Below are 19,062 nucleotides of genomic sequence, written 5' to 3' on the forward strand. Positions count from 1 at the left end.
TGCACAGACACAGCACCCCATGCCCAGGGCCCTTGCACAGACACAGTGCCCCATGCCCAGGGCCCTTGCACAGACACAGTGCCCCATGCCCAGGGCCCTTGCACAGACACAGTGCCCCATGCCCAGCGTCCTTGCACCGACATAGCACCCCATGTCCAGGGTCCTGGTCCAGACTGTGAGTCATCAGAACTCTGTCCCATCCCCAGGCTCCGAGCTTCTGCCCTCTGCTTACACTATGCACCCAAGGACTTTGCAGAGTGAAGTTACAGGAGTGAATCCAATACAGGCTATTGTCAGCCTCATTCAAGGAGGCACTGGAAGAGCTACCCTGAGACAGATAAGTATCCACGCCAAGGTTCCCTGTAGGTTCCAGATCAGTACAGTGTTGGCCAATTCTTGTCATTTGCTGTATTGATTTACCCAGAATCCCTTGTTCTTTGCAAAAAAAAAAAAAGTCAGCCTGACTGAAAAACAAAAATACCCGATAAAGTATTGAGGAAGCCCTACCTTGATGAGCTTTTGTAGCAACATTGGGCTTACTGATGTGGCAAAAGTAAATGAAACAATTAATTGTAATTTTCATTGTAATAATGAGCACCAGACTCAGGGGCTCACCTAGTGTCTCACACCCATCAGCTGATTTCAGAACTCAGTCACACGTGTTAAATCTCAGCATAGCCATCCTCTAGCAAACGAGAAGCATGCAGAAGGAAACAGGCTAGGGCAGGTGCAGCACGAAGTCTTGTGTCAGCTGTAGAGCCCCACGTGTATCTGGCATGCCCAGTATCATGCTGCCTGTTTCTCTGACCTCAGACAACAGAATCCTCACACTGTCGTGTAATAGGGCTTCTCCATCAGCACCATGGGAAATGGCATCTCCAGAACTTCATAGAAAATGCATCTGAAGGGCTGGAGAGATGGCTCAGTGGTTAAGAGCATTGCCTGCTCTTCCAAAGGTCCTGAGTTCAATTCCCAGCAACCACATGGTGGCTCACAACCATCTGTAAAGACGTCTGGCGCCCTCATCTGGCCTTCAGGCATACAGACAGAATATTGTATACATAATAAATAAATAAATAAATTTAAAAAAAAAAAGAAAATGCATCTGAAGCATCAGAACCCTACCAACACTGCGATTAATTCTCATACCCCTTGTCTTCATCTACAACACTCTCCACTCCATTCCCTGGGTCACACCCTTCAGTACAGCCCGCATCGCTCACTCTGTCCCTGAGAGAAGCGATGCCTCCATCCTCTCTCTGAAGAGAAGCCCCCAAGGACACAGCTGCTGGCAGCCCTCACCTAGGACAGCTTTTGCCCCTGATAGTGTTCACAGCGCTGGGCCTGGGGCTGAAGCTGCTCCTTGCCACACCTCATCCTTACTCTGCTTCTCATCCCAAGAGCCTCCATTTTTGAATGATTCTTCATCATGCCCTCTCACCCGTTACTCATCATCGCCACTGCTGCCAATGTGACAGTGATGCATGGTAGGGGTTGCCCACAGTCGCTTCCCCGTGGCTCAGTTGCAGCTGTTTACAGTCTCAGTGTTTCCGTGTGAACACACTGCACCCTTGCAGCTCTCTGACTGGGTTCCAGGACTCTCTTCCTCCAGTGGTCTTAACCCCACCTCTCCTGGTCACCATGAGTGACCTGTGCTACTCATCTGTCACAATCATAGATGTAAACCCTTCACACACCATACTTTGCAACCGCCCTTAAATCCCCAACTCCAGCAATACTGGCTTCCTCCAGAGCCCAGGAGTCACTGATACACTCCTCGTCCCACTTTCCTCCCCTCTAGGGTCTCCTTGTCACATATGCCAGCTTCAGTTCCACACATTGTCCTCAAAACCACCCTGTACAGCCCTCAACTCCTCTGGGTTTTCTGTTCGGAAAAACCCAAGTCTCTGCCTCATTTCAGTGTGAGCACCCAAGAAGCACAATGCATCTATGGAAAAAATGATCTCATCTTAAATTGATCACCATAAACCTCAAATGGGCAAATGGGCTCTTTCATGGTGTTTGTTTTGTTTAGTTGTTTGTTTTGATAGATTTGATAGAGCCTTGTTTTTAGCTCTTCTCCAACTCCCTATTCAACCCTAGGCTAGTGTAAAGTCTGCTACCTCCTACCTGCACCCCCAGTGCTCCTGATCCATTCATTCCTGTAGTCTACCCGAAACTGTATCTGAGTTCTCGTCAAATCTACCACCTCCCTTATTAGCTCTTGGTTAGTCGATTTTGTGTATATTTAACTCAAAAAAAGGAAAAAAGGGAAGGAAGAAGAGAGAGAGAGGGAGGGGGGGGAGGAAGTTACTTTACTGTTGCCCTGACAAAATTTCTTAAGGGAAAGGGTTCACTGGGGCATAGTTCCAGAGGGACAGCCTAAGTGGTGGGGGGAGGATGCAGCAGGGGCAGGGAGGATCCGCTGGCATGAGCAGGAGTCTGTTGTGCATACTGAGTTCATACTCAGGAAGAGAACTATGAACAGGACCTGGGCTGCAGTGCCTCAAGGCCTCAACCCTACTGACCCTCCCATGAGCTCTGCCTCCTAAAGGTGCCACACCCCCACCCACCCCCAGATGGCACTACCAGCTGGAGACCAAGTCTCCAAACAAACAAGCCTCTGGGGGCCACTTCACATCAAACCACAACCAAAGGGATGAAGGCAGAGATGGAGAAAGTGAGGAAAAAGAAAAGACTCTTGAGACTGCTTCTCCCAGCAACTATTTATCCGTTTTTCTTGTCTCCTTCACAACACAACTCTAGAGCTCCATCTGTCCCACTGGCTACAGGGCCTTTCTTTCTCCTCAGTGCTCTGTGCCCATACCCCTCACGGTCCCCCAGAACCGTTTCATCAGGTGACTCATGACCCCCAAATCACTATCTTCAGTAAGGAAACCACAATGCTCTTACTTAGGGAGAGCCGTGAGTGAGTGATGGCAGACGACCGTGCTTAGAGCACTTGTGTTGTAACTGTTGCTGCGGCCATCTCTGGACCCAGCTGCATGTCAGAAACCAAAGCTCCTTCCAGACATACAGAGTACACATCTCTGCTAACAGCCTCCCTTTTCTGATCCAGTAGAGGCTTTCAGTAAATATTCCCTCCACATAACTAGGTCCCCAAAGGGAAGAATGCTGGAGTCGATTTGAAGTCCACAGTCTTTTGAAATTTGATTTCTCAGATTTCCATTGAAGACTGAGTGTTAATCATCCTGAAATGTGTGGGCGTCTCCACAGCATCAACCTGAGAAAGTCACTTCTCTCTGCCCCACTGGTAATGAGCCTCTCCTGCTCTTCCTCCTGATTTTTATCTGTCAATCACTTTGACAAAACTGACAAGTTGGAGTTCTTCAACGAAATCAAGAAAACTAAGAACTTGTTAAAAGTGATGCTGTTAAAACAGCAATCTCAGCACCAAGGTTTACCATAGCAACTGCTTTGCTTCGCGATTTCCATTTGCTATCTGTGTTGGGATCAGAAATTCATCTACAGATTTAACCCAACATCATTACAAAATCCCAACACAGTTTCCCTAAATATATGAATAAGTTTGCTATTAAGTTTATGTAAAAAATGAAAGAATTTTTTAAAAGCCAAAGCAATATTTAAATGCATGACAAAGCTGAGGGATTCAGAGAGCCAAACCTTGGCATGTAATGTAAAGCTACATAAATAAAGACAGAGGATCCAGGAAAGGACAGGCCATATGAAATGGTATGCTTATTCCAGAAGTAAGTTACTAAATCCAACTTGCATTTACCATATGCTCAGCCACCCAGTCCCTAGTATTTACGCTAGTGAGTAAAAACTTGAGCTCGAACAGAAACGTGTACACTGACATTTATAGCAGCTCTGCTCTTCTTTGCCAAAGGCTAGGAACAACCAATGGCTTCAGCAAGGGAGTGGGTAGACAAAGCGTGGCCCCACCACACAGAAAGAAATGAGCTTTTCATGCACATGACTACACGGATGAACTGAAGAGAGATGGTGCGGAGGGAAAGAGTCTGACCTCGAAGGGTTACACACACTATACAGTTCCCATGTATCTGCCGTTCTACAAAAGGCAAAATGCTAGGGCCTCCTTGTCTGGCACAGACACAGCTCATGGTCCAAAGAAGCACAGCTGTGTGCAGCGGTCCAAAGCGTGAGTGATGGGGAGGCTCACCAGCCTCCACCAGTGGGGAGGTTCAGCAGCATCCGCCAGTGGGGCCTCCACCAGTGGTGCCGCTTGCTGGCCTCCGCCAGTGGGGCCTCCACCAGTGAGGTGGCTCGCCAGCATCCGCCAGTTCCCACAAGGTACAAACACCTTCCACATCACCCTTCTAAAGAGCAGACTCAAGCATTTCCTAACAGGAGATGAAGCAAAACAGGCCTAGGCCTACACAGCAGCTCACAAAGAGTATGGCAAGGTCCACATTTGGATAACCCACCTTCTGGTTTTATGGAAGCCAAAGGCTTTGACAAGCTGAAAAGAACTTCATCTGCTATGAGGCACCAAGGAACACTGTCTTCTTTTCTTAACTAGTATAGTGATAAAATACAACAAAGGAGAATGGAGAAATGGTTTGTTATGGCTCACAGGTCATCACAGTGGAGAGGTCAGAGCACTGAGAGCCACGACGCGAGATAAAGGAGATGGTCTAGGACTGGACACTTCTTTGGGACATTCTAAATTAAGATATGATGAAAATAAATCAACACAGAATGCAAAAATAATAGTTATATGGGGAATAAACAACACAGGGTGGGAAAGCGGGCTAGAAACCAGGTGAATACACGCATGGAGGAGGTGGGGGCAGCCACTGTGTCAAAGCCGTCACCCAGTCAGAGAGGGGAAGACTGGGAGCCAGCTACTGACCAGAACAGTCCCAGTGGTGTTCAGGCCGTGAACTCATTATTCACTGGGACAATAAGACATTCCAAAGGACAACTAGAGACAGTGACTTAGACAACTCCGTTCAGAGTTTTGCTGTCAAATAATGCAGGAAATTGGAGCAGTAATGGGAGTCAGGAGAGATTTATTTTTAAGACAAAGAAATAACAGCGTGTGTGTGTATGCTGAGCCAGTAGGAGGCGGGAAAGCTGGCAGCACTAGGGAGGAAGGAAGACTGTGGAGAATGTCCTGGAGCAGCTATCCAGCCTGAGTGGAGGAGCTGGTCCCTGAGCAGCTATCCAGCCTGAGTGGAGGAGCTGGTCCCTGAGCAGCTATCCAGCCTGAGTGGAGGAGCTGGTCCCTGAGCAGCTACCCAGCCTGAGTGGAGGAGCCGGTTTAGGAAGGAGCAGAGGTGACTGGTTCAAGGAAAGAGAGGAACAGACTTCGTGAGCACGAAGGCACTTGGGGCAGTCTGTGTGGCGGTGAGCACGGAGGGCTTCTCTTCTGACAGCAAACAAGGTCCTCTGTGACCCGCGAGAGAGAAGGCATGACTGTGCAGAGCAGACACATGCAGCTCTCTGAGCTCTCAGGGTCTCGGTTTCTTCGCCTTTCAGCTGGAACTGATGACAGTCCCTCCATCACAGGTTTCTGTGAGGACTGAGATGGTTCCTCTGGGCTGCCTGTTGGCACTGGGGAACCTCTGCATCCCCAAACATGACCTCTGAGTGATGTGGGCCAGGGTAGGCTCTGTGCAGGTTTCACTGGGCATTCGCTCCTCTCCTATGGAACTGAGGGTAGAGGCCCAGCTTCCTTTACCCCAGAGTACGCAGAATCAAGAGTTGCACCTCTCACTGGTAACTCCACTACCTGGTATGCTGCAGATTCTTGATAATGAATAAATGAATGAATGAATGATCAGTGAGCGGGTGAATTTAGGGATAAAGGAAGACAGAATGCAGCTTTAATTGTCACAACACCGCCCAGTCTTAGATGCCCAACACTCTCCACGGACCCTGCATGCCAATCTGCCCAAGCTCGGCAGCAGCCATGACTCCACTGAGTTTCTGAAACTCTTTTTTTTTCTACCAAAATTATGAATAAAAATGGAGCATGGCCACTCTTGTCTGAGAGTATTTTCTTGATCCTTCGCCTTCCCCTAGCAAACAAGCACTGCTGACCTCATAGTCTAATGCAAAGTGACATTCTATGTGACATCCAGGAGGAGCTGAAATTAACTCCGGCAAACGCCCGCACTGCTCCTCTGCCAGCAACTGCCTGTTTGCTGAGGAATCCAGGCTTCGGGAGGGCAAAGCTGTCCTATCTGCCAGCTGCGGGCTGTGAGTCCCTGGGTTGTTGACAGTGATTAGCATAGTGACATTTGACATGTGTGTGATTTCAACTAAGAAATCAAAAAGGAAGCCTCAGGGAGAAAATGTCTAGGGGGAAGGTGGTGTGGAGGTGGCATGGAACATTCTTTTCTCCCAGCATTTTGGAGCACTGTCTGGACTCCGAACTATCTCTTAGGAAGAGAGACAAGTTGGAATGTCACTAAGTAAACCTCCCAAAGGTATTCAGAAAGACTGGCCTGGGGAAGGAGAGACTCAGGAGCAATTCATTAAGGAAGGGGAGATGCTGGTGAAGGGGTCAAGACCTATGAGTGTTTATTCAGTAGGCAGGGAGCATAGGAGCCCAATTTGCTAGATAAGTATGTATATGCGGCAGGGGAGCATCATGTTAGATGTGAATTATAGTTCATATTTTAATGTATAAGCCAGTTTTCCAGAACATGAAAAAAACACACCGTGGGGCTGGAGAAATGGCTTGGTGGTTAAGAGCACTCACTACTCTTCCAAAGGTCCTGAGTTCAATTTCCAGAACCCACATGGCAGCTCACAACTGTCTGGTACCCTCTTTTGGTGTGCATATGTACGTACAGACAAAGCATCCATAGACATGAAATATATAAATAATTTTTTTTAAAAAAAGAAGACAGGTGGTGGTAGCACATGCCTTTAATCCCAGCACTTAGGAGGCAGAGGCAGGTGGATCTCTGTGAGTTTGAGACCGGCCTGGTCTACAAGAGCTAGCTCCAGGATAGGCTCCAAAGCTACAAATAAACCCTGTCTCAGAAAGAGAGAGAGAGAGGGAGAGAGAGGGAGAGAGAGAGAGAGAGAGAGAGAGAGAGACAGAGACAGAGACAGAGACACAGAGAGAGAGAGGAAGAGAAGAGGAGAGGAGAGGAGAGGAGAGGAGGAAAGAAAAGAAAAGAAAAGAAAAGAAAAGAAAAGAAAAGAAAAGAAAAGAAAAAGCACACCTGTGTATATTGTTTTCCAGTTCAGCCTCCCAGCCATAGCTTTCCAGTAAAGCCTTGTGAGGCAGTCACCAGCACAGACAGAAGTGACATTTCCCTACAGTCTCAGAATTGACTCAGCTTTAGGCACAAGGACCTGCTGCTTTGAAAGAACCTAGCAGGTGGGGGGGGGGGGGCAGATGCACAGACAAGACAGATTCCTGGGCCCAATCACTAGGAATTCTGGCTCAGGGAGTAGGGTGGAGTCTGGGAATCTGTGACTTCAGCGTGTACCCAAGGTGACTGACTCAAGTGGCTTGTGGATCACAAACTCAGCAAATGCTAACTTAGAGAAGTCAGGCCCAGTCTAGTGCAGACCTCTGGCTCCAAGGCCCTTCACAGGTTCACTGTTGGCCACCAATGCTGGGCCTCAGTGCTATGCTGCGCCAGTCACCCTGTGCGGTTCAGTGTGACACACCCTGATTTCTCTTTATTCTGTTAGAACGATTACAGGAAGTTATCTATGCAATGCAAGGATTTTGTGGTGGGCGTGCTGGACCTGTGCCGAGACACAGAAGAGGTGGAAGCGATTTTAAATGGGGATGTGAACTTGCAAGTCTGGTCCGACCACCACCGTCCAAGTCTGAGCCGGATCAAACTCGCCATTAAATATGAAGTCAAAAAGGTAAGCTTCCTCACCCTTCCTGGTCTTCCTGCCTGGCTTTGCAGGGCCGCTGGCCTAGCTTCGTGCTCATGCATATCCGTGTCCCCACAATGTGACTGTGATGACACCCCATTCTGCCTGGAAGGGAACTGCCAGTTCCGCAGAGCTGCTCAGATCTCACCACCCCTTCCTACCCGGGCTCCCATCCCCCAACAGAGAGGACTCCCAATCAGTCCAGGGCAGACCTTATGCCTGAAGAACAAAAATCAGTCTCCAAACTGCTGTAGGAGCACTCCCAGGAGAGCTCCCACGGGCCAGCAAGCAAACCCCAGGCCTTGCTGAGAAGCACAGCACTGAGCTGGGTTTCTGCCCCTAGGAAAGTCACGTAGAGAGCTTGGAGAAGAGGGCAGTGAGAACCATGGACCCCAGAGTCTCATAAATGTTCTTAATAGCTCAAGTAGATGCCCAAAGGAAAGTTCATCAAAGCGTCTCAGTACCCCTTATATCCCCAGCCAGAGTTACACTGAAAGACCCTGTCTCACAAAATAAAACTTCTTTAAAGAAAAAAAAAGAAGAAGAAGTAACTAAATGATATTTAAATGGCCCAATTTGGGTCCTGGATATTTCTCCTCTTCCTTGATTATCCAAGTGGGAGCAGACAGGGGGCATAAACCAGCCATCAACAAGGGACCTAGGAGGTTTTCACGATTCATAAGATTTTCTGCTCTTTTACTTTAATAATGATCATAAGTCCTGAAGAAAATGTTATTTCCCCAAGGCTCTGAGCCCAAAAGCAAAGCAAAGTTTTGCCAAGTGCTGGGGGAAGTCAAGCTTCAAGTTCAAATCTATATTCTCAGTTTATGGGATGCATTTTTAACCTAACCCTGGAACTTACCAGGTTTTCCTTTTGCTTTGTTTTTAACCAAAGCACAGAAGTCTCATTCTGGAACTCTGAGACTTCCCACACCCTTGGGTTCAAACAAGCCTGCTGTGGGGGCTGTGTGACATTGGTGAAGATGAGCTTGGGGTCCTCCAAATCTCCAAATACTCCTCTCTTTGCCAGCGAGTAGCTTCCTGCCCTATGAAGGGCAAGATGATTGGGTTTGAAACAGCCAGGAAACAGGAAATACTGGGGGTCTGCAGTTTATAGTCACAGGATTTGACTAAGCAATCACAACCTTGCCTACCTTGTAGACAGACAGACAGTACCCTTTTTCCCTAAAACATAAATTCAGATCCTCTAGCAAAACAGTCCTTGAAGGTAGAATTACCCAATAAACCCAGATATCTGGCCACTTCCTCACAGTCATGTCCCTCTTACTGCCAGCTGAAGGTGCAAATGACGTGATAATGAATGAGATAGAAAACCCAAGCTCTCCATGGTCATGGTCGTTGGGGTCAGGATAAAAAGGATTCAGGAGGGAAATTATTTGCCCTAATGGAATTTTCCAATTAAGGGAATCATAAAGGTCTCTAGAAATATCTGTCACGAATGTCAAGTGTCTGCTGCCTCCGTAGGTGGGAAGATGATAAAGGACCTCTGTGGAATGCTAACCTTGCTGATTTCAGAGACCTCCGCTGGGCAAATTCCCTCAGACCATGCATGCCATCATGCAAAGGCAGACAGCCCTGTAGCTTTTCTTGACATTTGTTCTATTGTGAATCACTAATGAAAATGCCTAGTATTAGAAGGGCTTATGAATCATACAATGGACTTTCAGTTTTAACTTAGGAAATTGAGCATACTTTCATAAATACAGTCCTACCCTGGACATTCGGATTCCAAGTGACAAATGTCAAGGCCAGTGGACAAGTCCATTGATGGCCTTTTGTATCTGACGAATGGATGGATAGATGATAGACAGACAGACAGATAGACATGATAGACAGGTAGACGGACAGACAGGTAGGTAGATGATAGATTAGATAGATAGATAGATAGATAGATAGATAGATAGATAGATAGATAGGTAGACGGACAGACAGGTAGGTAGATGATAGATTAGATAGATAGATAGATAGATAGATAGATAGATAGATAGATAGATAGATAGATAGATAGATAGAGGCTGGGGACACTGTGCCTGACCGTGCATGAGATAGTGCCTCTTGGCAGGACTTAACCCTAGCATCTAGCCCAGTGTCTGTGGCCATTAGATGAAGACGGGGAGCACCTAGTAAAGAGGACAATTCTGAACTGGTGTAGGAGACAGATTTCGAGCCTGACTCATACTCTATAGCATTATGGTCTTGGTTGAGTCATTGAAGCAATTTCATGTTCTAGCTGCAAAAGCAGATGAATGCACTTTTTCTTCATAGAGTTTTTATAAATTTATTCTGGAAATGATGCAATCCCCTATACTTCAAAAGGGAAGCACCACTATTGCTATTCGGCGATGACTACCTTTGGAGACTCTAAGATGTCCTACTGACCTGAGACATTCTCTAACTAGTCCTGTTATCTCCCCCCAAGAATGCTAAAAAATGGTCCCATGGTAAGGACATCATCTAGTATAAAATTCCCCTTGGAGTGGCCAAATGTCTTGCGAGGCTGTGACTATCCTCCATGACTTCTGCTTTAGTCTGGCATCATGGTGCACACCTTTAATCCTAGAACTCAAGAGGCAGAGTCTCTGTGAGTTTGAAGCCAGCCTGGTCTACAGAGTGAGCTCCAGGACTGTCAGGGCTACATAACAAGACCCTGTCTCAAAAACAAAAGAGGGTAACTCAACCTCGGTATTGCAGCACTTAAAGACAGTGTTCGAGATGTGGCTGAAGGTAAGCCCAGTGAGGTCAGTTTGGGTCTAACCATTTACTGATGGAGTCACTTGAGCAGACACTTAGACTCTGTGTGCCTACTGCTCGCATCACTAAAGCTAGGGTAATAAGGCCAACTTCACAGGCTCTGATGAGACTCAAGTGGAATAAAATATGTGTATCTTAAATATGGCCAGACCTCAGCCCCTGTGGTTCTGAAGAAGGCAGTGTTAGTCTGCTCATTGAAGGGCTCACAGCCAAGGGGGCATATCAAGGGCTCACTTGAGGATGTATCTGCCACCCACCTCTGAGAGCAATTTTACCTTATGAGAAATCAGAGATAAGAGCCTCTATCCCTCATGTCGCCTTGCACCAAAGCTCTACAGTGATGAGGCTGTGCCCTTCAGCTACTTAAAACCACCCCTTAACTCTGGCTTGTAGCTGCTCAAAATGCTTCATCATCTCCTTGGGCCATAGCCAGCTGAGTAGGCCTGCTTGCTGCCTATCTCAGTCTCAAATACCCTTCTCAAAGGCCTTCCTCTTCCACAATCTACTGACTCTAAATAAGCTTAGGGCATTTCCAGGCACACCCTCTGGAAAGGTCCAAGGACCCTAGATCTCAATTCCAGCTCAACCTTGATCCATAAAGCAAATCCAGTAGACAGTATGTGGTGACGCTCGGTGACTGTCACAGAGACCCAGAACCTGTCTTTAGTGAAGTATACAACTTGTCTAATGGAGAATACAGTCTCACTCCTCTTCCTCCTCTTTATTGCTTCATGGCCTGTGGACTTAAAGGGGTGATGTCTGCCTTCCCTGGGGAGCTGTTTATCCAGGGTCGCCATGCAAAGGCTGATTCAACTGAGGGAACCAGGTAGCTTCCTAACCGGACAGCAGAATTTGGTAACATCATGAATGTGGTATATGGCTTTACAAGTGTAAAAGATGCAAGAACAGAGGGTCGTGGAGGCTTGTGCAGTGGTTGCTGGGCCAGGTATTTGCATGCAGCTGTGAAAAGGAAGCCCCATTTGTAATAGAGACCCTGGGATGCTGGAGATGCCAGGATCTTGGGACATCGCCCTAGGCAGCTGTTTTTCCGGCAGGGTCCGTGATGTTTTCAGTTTAGGCTTTTCTCCTCTCAGATGAACTTGGATTTTTCCCAAGATGAAGACTTCAGTCTTACCCTCAGGGCACCTTTCCTATTGTCCCAGTGCACAGCAGGAGGTTTCTCTTAAAGATGCTATCTTCAGTAATTACAGCCACCCATCTTGTCTGTAACTCTCTCCTTTCCCTTCCAGTTCCCACATTCGTCAAATAGTTTTGCTCCCTTTACTGCACTGTCTCTCACCCACAGATTCAAATAAAAGCCGTGAGAAGTAGCCCTTGCCTAGCCTACAAGCTCATGTCTTGAGATTTCTTCTAGCAATGTCGCCAATAATTCTGAGCTATCAGATCACAGGCAGAATATAGCTAAGTTCTTTACCAGAAAAAGAAAAAAAGAAGAGAAGCACGGACAGTGTGCTTATGACCCTACGAAGACTCAAGAGCTGGGCTTATTCTGTCCTAAACTCCCATGAGGATGGTCCATTAAGCTCTGCATATAGCGTTTTAGGGCTTTTCTAACTCTAAGTTACACACACACACACACACACACACACACACACACACACACATTAATCTTGAAAAACAGCTCAAAGGTCTACAGAGCACACGATCATCTTTAATACAACAGCAACCCCACTCCATACCAATTTCGTATGTTAGTTACTTTCTCATCTTGAGACAAAGATACCTAACAAAAGCAGTTTAAGTTGGGCGGTGGTGGCACACGCTTTTAACCCCAGTACCAGAAGGCAGAGGCAGGTGTATCTCTGTGAGTTCGAGGCCAACCTGGTCTACAGAGGGAGTTCCAGGACAGCCAGAGAAACTCTGTCTCAAAAAGCAAAAACAAAACTTAAAGAAGAAAGGGTTTTTCTCACAGTTTGACTGTTCAGATCATGACAAGGCAAAGAAGCAGGGGAGTCACTCTGCATCCGTAGTCAGGAAGCAGGAGAAGCTGGTGCTCAGCTTGTTTTCTTGTGTTTATTCAGTCCACCCCGCCAAGTGGAATGGTTACAGTGCACATTTGGGGGAGCTCCCACCTCAATTAACCCAGCCTAGGAACTCCTGGGCAGATATCCCCAGAGGCTTGTTTTCTAGCTGATTTTATACTCTGTCAGTTTGATAATCATACTAACCATCACACATACCAAGCCAGCAACCTCTACAGCTCTTTCCCTGATGCTGCCCCTCATTTTGAGATTCTTCTATAAGCACAGGGACAGAAACTCATAAAAATGTTTCCACGACTCAACACCATGTTAGTCTTTCCTCAGAGGGCAACACTGAGGGGGAAACAGCTCAGTGGGAGAGTGTCTGGCTGCCGGGAAGACGGAGACTTGGGCCAGATGAACACCTTGCACTCATTTTATAGACTTGTCATAAATGGATCCATTTTTCTACTGGAAAAGCTGCTAGAAGGAAACAGAGCCTGCTGGACAGCAGCACTGCAGGGTAGCTAGGAGCGTGGTGGCACGGTTCTCGCTTACCAGGTATATGGATATAGACGCTAGCCAGGGGCTTCTCCGGAAAATCACATGCTGTTCTAACCTTCCAGAGCCTCGCAGGAAAAAGAGAAAGTGAGGTCCAGCAGCAGCCACAAGCAGCTGGCATTGCCCCCCGTGTGCATCCTCCATGGACAGGACACTGGAGAGAGGGCAAATGACCTCTGTTGAGTCCCATTTCATTTCCTCTGTCTGCACAAAGCACAGGCAAGGCCAGTGAACAAAGGGGACCTGGGGACAGGAGGCCGTTCCAGAGGACACTGGAGGGGCCAGGCAGACAGGCACATGCCCAGGCAGACATTCCCCCACTGTGCTTCCCTGCGGCACATTGTTCCAGCAGATGCTCAGCATCGAGATGAGAGCAAGCAGCCTGGCTGGTCAGGCGCTACCCCAAGCTGCGCTACGTGAGGCTGCCCACTGCCAAACCATGTTGGTACCAACGCGTCAATCATCCACCTCTTCAGGGATTCCTTTCCTCACTTCCGTGGCTCCAGCCTGGCCACGTGGCACAAAATTGCCCAGTGTCCATTAATCACCTGGCTTAGAAGGGCTGTCTTTTACTCCAGGAAGTGTGGTTTTCCCCAGCAGGAAATGTTAATGAAAGAACGAATAATCAGAATGAATATGTATGACTCATGATCCCTTTTCTGCCTGAAACACCTCCTAAGAAAAGCGCTAGGGAAGTACCTGGCAGATGCCTACTTCCCTGTGTCAAAGTCTCAATGCCCTTTATGTGTGTAATTCCATCTTAGGACCTCAGTTTTCGCATCTATATATAAGAACGTTTAACCTAAGAAACAATCTTCAATCCTTATTAGCACACATAATCTAAGAAAATTGTATGAACACAATAGATTATCCAATTGACGATATTTATCATGTTGGCTTTGTATGCAGAACTACCCCTCCAACTAAATGAACTAAATGAGTTCAGTACCACTATTTACAATATTTTGGGCCAGGTCATTATTTTTTTTTCTGTGAGGAATGCCCAGGGCATCACCCCCCTTCAACTGTACCAACCAAAATGCATCTGGCTGCAATCTCCTTCTGAGAACAAGGCGGACAGAAACACCCTCTGTGGGAAATTCTGGACTCATTTCCAGACTCTGGGCTACACAACCCCTTAGTTCTAAGTCTCCAGGATAGGAACCATCGCTATCCAAGGACTTTGTACCTCTCTTCCCTAACAGAGCCACCTGGGAGCTCTGTGACGGAGGCCTGTCCCTAACCAGTCCTGAAAAGTAAGCCTTGAGGGAAGCGCATCAGTTAGTGCTTTTAAAGCTCTCAAGAGGTTCTCAGCTTTGGAGCATGAACTCACCGAAGGTGGGAGTCTCTCTGGAAACAGTGCACATCCTGTCTGTCATGTGCTGTGTTCGGTGGGAAACCAGAGGCCTTGCTGCTCCTCCAATTCTGTAATTAGGACTCGTGATTAAAAACACATCTAGCAGAACCTAGATGACGCTCAAGGCTGTCCCTAGAATATAGACTCAACATTTCCAATGCCTCTGCTATAAACTCTGTCCCTTTGGGCTTGGGAACCTCAGGAAGCATCTTGCTATTCAGGGAAACCCTGGCAATCTCAGGTGAGTCCCAGTGGGTCCTGCAGTCAGAGGGAAGCAATGGGGACTCTGCCTTCGGGTCTCAGATCAGGAAGCACTGGATACTCACAACTGGTCTCAGGCACGCTCTCTCATTAGACTGACTTACTACTACATCCCCACATTCCACCCTGGATAGAGGGACACAGTATGTGGAAATGCCTGTAGACCCCTCTGCCCTCCTACAGGCAGCTTGTAAAATGCCTGACACAATTTTCTCTAATGACAGGACACTACTGTTAACTCGCAGAAGGGACCCCTGGTCTTGGAGGTGAGAGCTGCCACTGTCATCACAGTTCAGAGCATGTCTGCCTTTTTCAGCTGTTTGCTGCACATGAACCATTGTGTAAAAGAAGAATATTTTGGAGCACTTTTCTCTTTGTTTACCACGTTTCCTGTGGCTCACAATTTTAATGGGCTCAACTGTATCCATTGGGCCCTGGGCTTGTTGCAGCAGACTGAGCTAGATCACGACTGCATTCGGAATTGAGGGTCAGTAAGCAAGAAGGAGTCTGACGGGCTTTTACCACAGGAACAGAAACTCCTCTTCATCCCCAAGAACAGATGCAAACCATTGACTATCACAACATGCAAAAAAATAAGAACTATCTTCAGATTATCATTTTTACCCCATAAATCAAAAAGATCTTGACTTCTGGCTAACTCTAAATAGACTTAATGCTAAAGAAAAGTGTACATTTGGATCATATTTTTTGGTTCTAAATTTCCATAGATTTAGACTTTAAATGAGGAATTGATCTTTCACAAATTCCTTCCATTGTGTCCCATAATGCCCCGTTCCTTTTTAGCACTCATCTGTCTAAAGACACTTGCAAATCCTTTTCATGGAAGGCGAGTTTTGTAAGTATAATTGCAGATGGAAAACTTTGCTTAATATGGATGTGTTAGTTAATGCAATCTGAGCCACAGTTGACATCATGCCTGAATGGTATTAGCCTCTAAGTGATCTTCCTGCATCTTCTCTCTCCCTCGTACACACACACACACAGGCATGCACGCATGCACACTCGCACCACACAGTAATCATATCAGGTCATGTCCAAGCTTAAATCTGCTATCTCCGTATAAATGAGGAGCTCAGTCTGTGATCATCACTGAGGCTGGGCTCATGGCTCACAATTGGTCATGAGGGTGATGTCAGGACAAACTACAGAAGTAGGATGGAGTAGAGAAGCCAGTGGTGGCTCCCCAGAAGTCTATGGAGAGTGCCTAGCACTGGAGGAGCCCAGCAGTAAGGCTGGGTCCATGTTAAATGCAAACTACCTGCAAGGAGAGGCCACTACCTCCCAGGCATGTCTGGGCAGAGGGGCTCCCATGATGGGGATTCTGCTGTCTTTCTCTTTGAGTGAGCCTTCAGCAACCTAGACTCCAGAAGCCAAGGGTGGGTGCCCTTTCCTGGTCGGGGGACCCTGGCAGGCTGGCAGCTCCTTTCCCTTCAGCACTGTCAACCCCACCACGCCCAGGGCCCACCCCACCACCCTGCCACCCCATCACTCCCAGGACCCACCCCGCCACCCTGCTACCCCGCCACTCCCAGGGCCTACCCTGCCACCCCCACAACCCCCAGGGCCCACCCGCCACCCCCAGGGCCCACCCTGCCACCCCCTAGGGCCCACCCCACCACCCCCTAGGGCCCACCCGCCACCCCCAGGGCCCACGGGCTGCTCCGTGGCTTGGTTCCTGCCTCCCTCACTCTCATGTCACACTGAGCTCCCTTCTGACCTCCCCCATGGTCTAGCCCTCCTCTTTAAACACTCCACACTCCACAACCCCATCCCTTCAGCTGTCCTGATTCAGAACTGTCTCTCAGGGGGCGTCCTGATCACCCCATCTCAGCATGACGTCACTGTCTATCCCTCCCACACAGCCGCTCCTCCATCCCAATGCCGTCATTTGTGGAGAATGTGATATGTTTATTTAGTTATTTAATTTTTTCACTCAAACCCTCCAGTTAGAGTCTACACTGTGTCCTTAACTTAGGGCAGACCCAGGCAAGTAGTCTCAAAACTACTGAGATAATTACTGAAGAAATGAATGAATCACATCTGAGCTTTTATCTAGTCTTTTCAGTGAAGACAACAGAACCCCAGGCTCCAGGCGAAGGGCAGTCCTAAGAGCTGTGGGAGGGGTTCGTGGGCTCTGAGGCTCTAAAGGGGAGGCGCAGAACTGGAGCCCCAGGGTCTACATTAACCACCAAGCACCTCACCCTCAAACTCCCAGTCCCTGGAAACCAGGTCACGTCTGATGGCCTTAGCGTACTTTTAAAAAATAATTTGAACATAAAATTCCATTTAATAAAAAAATATTAGTGATTTGATCTCCACATTGCAACTGGAGAAATAAAAAATTAATCTCTAGTTATTATATACTTGTTAGTATACTTAATAACTGATGTAATAAGTATGCTAATTATAGAAGAGTCTTATGAACCACCCTCTTCTACTTCTTATTCCACTTACTATGGGACCTAACTGGGTGCACCCTGCTGACTGCTCTAGCCACTCCCGTTTTGATGGATGTCAGCAGGTAGAGCATGATGGGAGCAGAGGTCTGCTCAGCTGACTGTGAGCCATGTGCCAATCAATAGGATCCAGCCTGTATCCGCTAAAGGGCTACACACGGGGACTTGAGACCAGCCAGCCGGTAAAAGAGACTAAGACAAAAATGCTGGGGAAAGAGTCATGGAGAAAGAGGTGGCTTTGAAAGAGGGAGTCAGAAACGTAAGGAAAAATAAAGCTGTCCCCAACACAGGGAACATGGGCTTGCAGATGGCCGGGGGGGGGGGGTGCGCTGGGGAGCAGGAGGCAACATGAAAGAGGGGGGAAGGAAGCCTGGAGTAAGAAAAAGCCTGGCTGTCTGGGAGGGGCTGAAGGACAAAGTCTCCTATAGAACGGGGCAGGGCTGTTCGGGTGACCTCTGCAGACAAGAGTTCTCATATCGCTTATCTTGTTTCTTATATGACATGGTAAAAATAAGGAAGATAATTAAAAGTAAGGCAATAACATGCACTCCTGTACCTCAGACAGCAGCTGCTTTAATGTGTTTTCAGTCGTCTAATTCTTTCCTGTGCACATAGATTTGCAGACTTCTAGCTTTAGAGTAAATGATTTTGTAATTCGATTCGTTATTAGAATGGAACTATTTTTCTGTATTTTTCATAGGTGCTCTTTTCTATGCTAGCAGACAACCAATGTGCTGTTGTATATGTTTTCCTTATTGTTCACACTTGAAATATACTTACATTTCCCTATAGTCTCAGCTACATTTGCCATTACTGTGACAAATACCCACCATGGGGCTGGAGAGGTGGCTCAGCAGTTAAGGGCACTTGTTGTTCTTGCAGAGGACCCAAGTTCTGCTTCCAGCAGCCATGCTGGATGGCTCTGTAGCTCCAGCTTTAACTGTGAACTTGACACAGCCCAGAGTCACCTAAAGGTAGTCTCAGGTGAAGGTCTTCCTACATCTTGATAGCTTATAGGCACAGGAGGGCCGAGCTCGCTGTAGGAGGTGCCTTTCCCTAAGCAGATGGTCCTGGACTATATAAGAGAGTTGTTCTTAGTCCAGGAGGGAGAGCCAGCAAGCAGCATTCCTCTGTGGTTTCAGCTTCAAGTTCCTGCTCAAGACCCTTCCCGATTTCCCTCCAAGATAGGCTATGGGCATAAGATGAAATAAGCCCTTTCCTCACTGGTTTGCTCTTGACCATGGTGTTAGTCCCAGCGACAGAAAACGAACTAGAATCAGTGCTGGGAGACAAAAGAGGGGGTGTGGGAGTCTGTGGACAGCGCTGTGTCCAGGGAATGAATGTGTGGCGCTGTAATTTCAGATGTAGAAAATACCAGCTTCTAAGTCAAGCACCAAGTCAGTCCAGAAATGTCTGTGAGAGTCTGGTCCACCAATCATAGGATGAATTGCTCAGATCCCTAACTCATCCCAGCAGAAGTATAATTCCAATAAGGGAAGAAGTGGAAGCCGTTTTATAAGCACAGAGGACTTGCTGGTAAAACTGGGCAGCACTGAAGGAGGCCTTAGGGCCCCTCACCATCGGGGCGGACAGAGAGAGGCACTCGGGAAGAAGGGAGTGGAGGAGTCCCCTGGCAGGTGCCAGCAGAGGCCACCCTCCTCTTCACACACAGGCTGCACTCTTGTGCCAGCTGCAGCCACTCGGCTTTCTAACAGAGAAGGGAGCCCGTCACCTCATGCCATACAGCTGGGAAAACGCCATGCAGAGACCCAGACTCACACACATACAGAAA

General features: G+C 47.7%; 1 protein-coding gene across 1 annotated transcript in view; it reads left to right on the top strand.

Annotated features, from left to right (window-relative positions):
- LOC121453413 (short transient receptor potential channel 7-like) overlaps nucleotides 1-19,062 on the top strand; it is a 121,721-nt gene that overhangs the window by 35,659 nt on the left and 67,000 nt on the right. The window contains exon 3 of the mRNA XM_041660164.1: nucleotides 7,666-7,848. Coding sequence (XP_041516098.1) covers nucleotides 7,666-7,848 — 183 coding nt within the window. The remainder of the gene's footprint in view (nucleotides 1-7,665; nucleotides 7,849-19,062) is intronic.

The sequence above is a fragment of the Microtus oregoni genome, unplaced genomic scaffold (genome assembly GCF_018167655.1).
Source record: "Microtus oregoni isolate MIOR12 unplaced genomic scaffold, Mior012 000011F_ref0000422, whole genome shotgun sequence".
Classification (NCBI taxonomy): Eukaryota; Metazoa; Chordata; class Mammalia; order Rodentia; family Cricetidae; genus Microtus; species Microtus oregoni.